At 32.8% G+C, this 4,551-nt stretch overlaps 1 protein-coding gene and 1 long non-coding RNA gene across 3 annotated transcripts; one reads left to right on the top strand and one right to left on the bottom strand.

Annotated features, from left to right (window-relative positions):
• The first annotated feature begins 396 nt into the window (after window positions 1-396).
• LOC126914956 (uncharacterized) lies at window positions 397-3,776 on the top strand. Its single transcript, XR_007709974.1, has 2 exons — window positions 397-1,433; window positions 3,635-3,776. It is a non-coding gene; the product is annotated as an uncharacterized LOC126914956 (long non-coding RNA).
• Window positions 2,186-3,586, bottom strand: LOC126914952 (transmembrane protein 231-like). Of its 2 annotated transcripts, none has more exons than XM_050719258.1 (5): window positions 3,418-3,586; window positions 3,087-3,250; window positions 2,842-2,964; window positions 2,536-2,743; window positions 2,186-2,469 (listed from the first exon to the last, which is right to left on the bottom strand). In XM_050719258.1, exons 1-5 carry the CDS (start codon window positions 3,554-3,556, stop codon window positions 2,207-2,209), a joined length of 897 nt encoding a protein of 298 aa, XP_050575215.1. In that variant the 5' UTR covers window positions 3,557-3,586; the 3' UTR covers window positions 2,186-2,206. The 2 variants fall into 2 exon arrangements, with proteins under 2 accessions (XP_050575215.1, XP_050575216.1); XM_050719259.1 differs by having other exon boundaries at window positions 2,536-2,740; window positions 3,418-3,585.
• Window positions 3,777-4,551: the final 775 nt, after the last annotated feature.

The raw sequence follows: 4,551 nt of genomic DNA, 5'->3' as shown, positions 1-4,551 counted from the left end.
ACGACAACGAAACACGGCGCAGTCTCCACCCTCGTTGAAACTGGCCGGGCGCGTAGTTCGGAAGGGTTGCTAGCAACCATGCCCAGGGCCGTTCCTTAACCTCATCCAGACCAACACCTTATTACCGACTTTCGAATTTTCAAATGTTACGTTAACAGTTAAACTTATCTTAAAATTTACGAGATAAATCGCGAGAAAAGCAACTCTGTCAACTATATATATATATATATCGTTAGTTCCGATCGTCGAGTCTGTTTTAATTACGATTTTACAACATTTTCCAGCCTATCCGAACATTTTACTGTCCTGTCTTTTACACATTTTATTTTATTATTATCGCTTTTAATCTTTCTTATCGCCTATACTTTCCATAGAGATTTCGAATCGTCTAATCTGAATTTACCGAGAGATTTATTGTTTCCATCGGGTCCAGTCGTCCTCGATGACAAGCAGGTCATTTCGCGATAAATAGCGAAATTAGAAGCGCGTTTCAGCCCATTTTATTCCAAGCAAAATCCCGATTTATACGATCTTTTAAAAACCTAATGTTTTACACCTATGTCGGCTAATTATCATCCTATGATAATTCATGATCCTTTAATCACGGACCATTATCCGACATTTTTCATTTCACTGCTACGCCACTACCGCCCACTAGTATATAGCGGTATGGCAGTTGTAAAAGTTTTCGCCATTTCCAGTAATTCTGTTACGCGATAACTCAGTTACGCGGTAATTCATATACGCTGTATATGGTTTTATAAGAAGCGCCGCATTATACGAAACGTTACGGACGAGCATCGATACGTCGAAAAATTTCAAACGAGTACGAACCATTATCTTTTCAAAAATAACTCTTTTTATCATTTTTATTAATTTATTAATCGCGAACAATTTCTCTGTACAAATAGTTTGTCTGTAAAAAATTTCGCTACATCGTCCACAAGTTTATGTACAACGAATACCTCCAATTATTATATCGTTATTTCGCGATAAATAAATAAAAGCCTATTTCCAAAAATATAATAAATTCCTTCTGAATAGCAATATTGAGCAGTAACATATTAGAACGATTTCTTTATAACATATAAGAGATATCGTACAACAACCTAAATGTCACTTTAATCAAATAATGCCCGTCTATTTTATCGTACCAATCGTTCAATTATTTTTTACCGTAATTATTCGTAGTATCATGCGCGATACGAGACCAAGTATTAACTATTATAGCGCACCTCTATGCGTGCGTGCGTGCGTGCGTGCGTGAATGAAATTATTATGTAATAAATTACATCGAATTAAGAGACATGGTTAGCTAGATAAGTTTCTAATTGATTACAAATTTTAAAATACATTTGTTATTGTTTTGCACGCGTTTAAAATACATCGCATGATCGATAAATATTTATTTATGCGGAACCGCGTTATAAACCGTAAGTATAGTGCTTTACTTAGCCGCATAGCGATACTTTAAGCTATCATAAGCTATATAGCTATAGAAAAGAAACGAGTATCCAAGAAGGAAATATATTCGATCCGAGAAAATCGATCGCAACGAAAGATAATGATCTACGATATTAGATAATAAAAGTGCATAAAAAATTAAACGATAAAATAAACTCAACAAAATTTCTGATCCTTTGCACGACACGATAAAATGGTACACGGCATTCCGAATTTTTCCTTTAAAACAAATTTCATTGTATAATACAGCTATCATATTATAACCAAGTTGTACAGTATAAAATTGAGAATCCATCACGCGTCATTCGATTTATATAATATTATAATTTATTCGCTATATTACCCTTACGAATCTATACAATCTGCGGCCCTGTTTAATCTAAATAAATTTAATAACTTAATATCGATCCAATTTACGCGTATCGTATTGGCAAATATTAGATTATATAGGGGCAGATTGTAACTGGTCAACCTTTTAGTACAACATGAAAATGGTACGTAAATTAAAAATCTTATCTAGACTCTAGATACGTAGTAGATAATTTAACGTGTAGCGATAATTTACCAATAAAATTAATTATCATCTCCTGATATTTTAAAGAACTTTTAAACGCTATAAAATACACTCGTATAAAAAGACACAATATAGACACTAATGCGTTGTAAATTTCACTATTCTTAACACTCACTCGCTTAACGATTAAATTCAATTCAATTATACTTCTATTCATTCTTACAGATACTATTTATTCTTCCACGGTTTTATAATATAACAATTTAAATATCGATTTGAAAATAAGAAAACCAACACATGCTTAGTTACGTAAGCAAATACCAGAAAGCATGACAAATATTGAACCCATATCCATTTCAATTCTTCCCAAATACTAGGTTGATAATGAATTAAATAATCCCTATAAACTAGTTCTCCTTGGATAATTACTACGTTTTCATTCGAATAACCCGATTGTTCCATTACATATTTATCGCTTATTTTAGCTGCAACTGAAAGAAATTTTTATTACCGTAACTTCTTTGTAGTAAGGGATAACATTGAAAAGCACCACTCACATTTCCTCTTAAAATTCTCCATAAGTAATTCATCTATGGAATAGTCGGCAATTTCTATACTGTGATTATAAGTTTCATATAAACCTTCGCTAGTGATCACGCTCTTTTGTTGCAATATCAAATCACCGTAGAAACATACTTTCTGCGCCTCTTCGTTTAACGTATGAGCAAAATATGCAATGGATTCTACCGTCGTCTCCACCAACTGCTATAACAAAATTAATATCGACGCTTACAAATAACAAAGTGAGAATAATATAGTAGTGATAAAAAGATACGATTAAAATAACAAACATACGGTTTTACCTTTAGTTGGAAATTGAAGAAAAGTAAAAGTTTAAGAGATCTTATAGGTTCGTCGGTATAAAAGCGTGCTTCAAACTTTAAAATGTCCTTTCTACCATCCATATTTGTATCTATTTCTCGAACCTAAAATCTTTAAATTCTTATTAATTCTTACGCATACATACATACATATACGATAACAACAGTTTACAAATATCAATGTAATAATTCATATCTTTTGCATTATAATAATATAAAGATAAAACCTTTATCAATATACAGTCATCCTTGATTTCGTTATCCTTGTATGTTTTAAAAGTTGAACAAATTATAGGATTAACACTGTAATCTCTGTTTGCTAACAAAATATATTTATAGTTAAACGATACATCAGGCTTCTCCATTAGTACACGATTTTTCAATGAGTAACCTGAAAATTGTATTAACCAACTATGTAATACAGAATATAAAAATATAAATTACGCTGCCATAAAGTAGAATACCATAGTTATGAATGTTACTAATTATGCAGAATTAAAATATATTGACATAACTAAAAAATAAAAATGTAAAAATAAAATGTTAAAATATATATACCTCCTGTGTTCGAAATAATAAAAAAGGGGCTAATCAATGATAAAACTATAAGAAATAGTACGACGAGAGAGCTCAAAGAACATATTTTACTCTTGTATTTATAATCGATAGGACTTGAAAATATTTCGAGAGTAGCCATTTTGGCGCGTTGCTTGAAAAAGGCATATATATATATACACGTAGGTATATATAAAGATAGTTTGGTTATATGTCACAGTGTAACTGGACGCGATGTGGTAAAAGAAAGAGAACGCTGCACAGAGGCGCCTTCTGTCCTTCTGTCTAATTAGACATGCACACCAACGCCGCTTCTTGATTTATTGGAAACTTTTTATTTCCAATAAAAATGTATAAACTTATCTCAGTTTCTTCTCTCAACTTCCCGAAACACCTATATATTGATATTCGGATGAAAAAAAGATCTTTTTACTCAAACATTTTTGGCCAGCAAAGGGAACGAAAGCGCTCACGCTTACGGGGACCCGGTTGTTTCCGATCTAGTAGTGCTGCACCATGCGGCCAAGCGCCGAAATCAACTAAAGTTATCATATACAAGAACCTATAAAGTCAGAGGCCTGCCCTCTTTGATTGCACACTAGCATAGACAACATAGGACCAATCGTCAAACATTAATTTACTATGTAAGAAAATACTAAAAACGAATTCAAGATAGTCACGTTTACAGCATGTTCTGTAGTTCGACTGAAATGTCTAATCCTACGTTCGTCCATGTTGACGGTTGTACGAAGAATACTCGAAAAAAAAACTCTATGTCTATGTTAAATTGCAGGCAAACGCAGGGGCAGATCCCTAATTTTACGAGTTCTTGTATATGCTAACTTTGGTTGACCTCAGCGCTTGGCCGCATGGTGCAGCACCTGTACTGTAAAACGACGGTTTGGTTGAAATATAGCGATAATCATTTTTACTTAATTGCAAGATGCAACATTATTGCCTTTTCTTATTGCTATTTAGTAGGTTTCTCCTTCCTAAAGTTAAGAGTTGCATCTTCGAATTCTACGCATCGAAAGCTACCAAATAGCAATAAAATCAGAAATACCAATAATGCCATTTCTATTAACACAAAGTTCAGCCGTATTTTTACTTACCTTCGTCATAATATTATTAGTAGAT

Source organism: Bombus affinis, chromosome 3 (assembly GCF_024516045.1).
Source record: "Bombus affinis isolate iyBomAffi1 chromosome 3, iyBomAffi1.2, whole genome shotgun sequence".
Classification (NCBI taxonomy): Eukaryota; Metazoa; Arthropoda; class Insecta; order Hymenoptera; family Apidae; genus Bombus; species Bombus affinis.
This window is presented reverse-complemented; position numbering and strand designations above follow the sequence as displayed.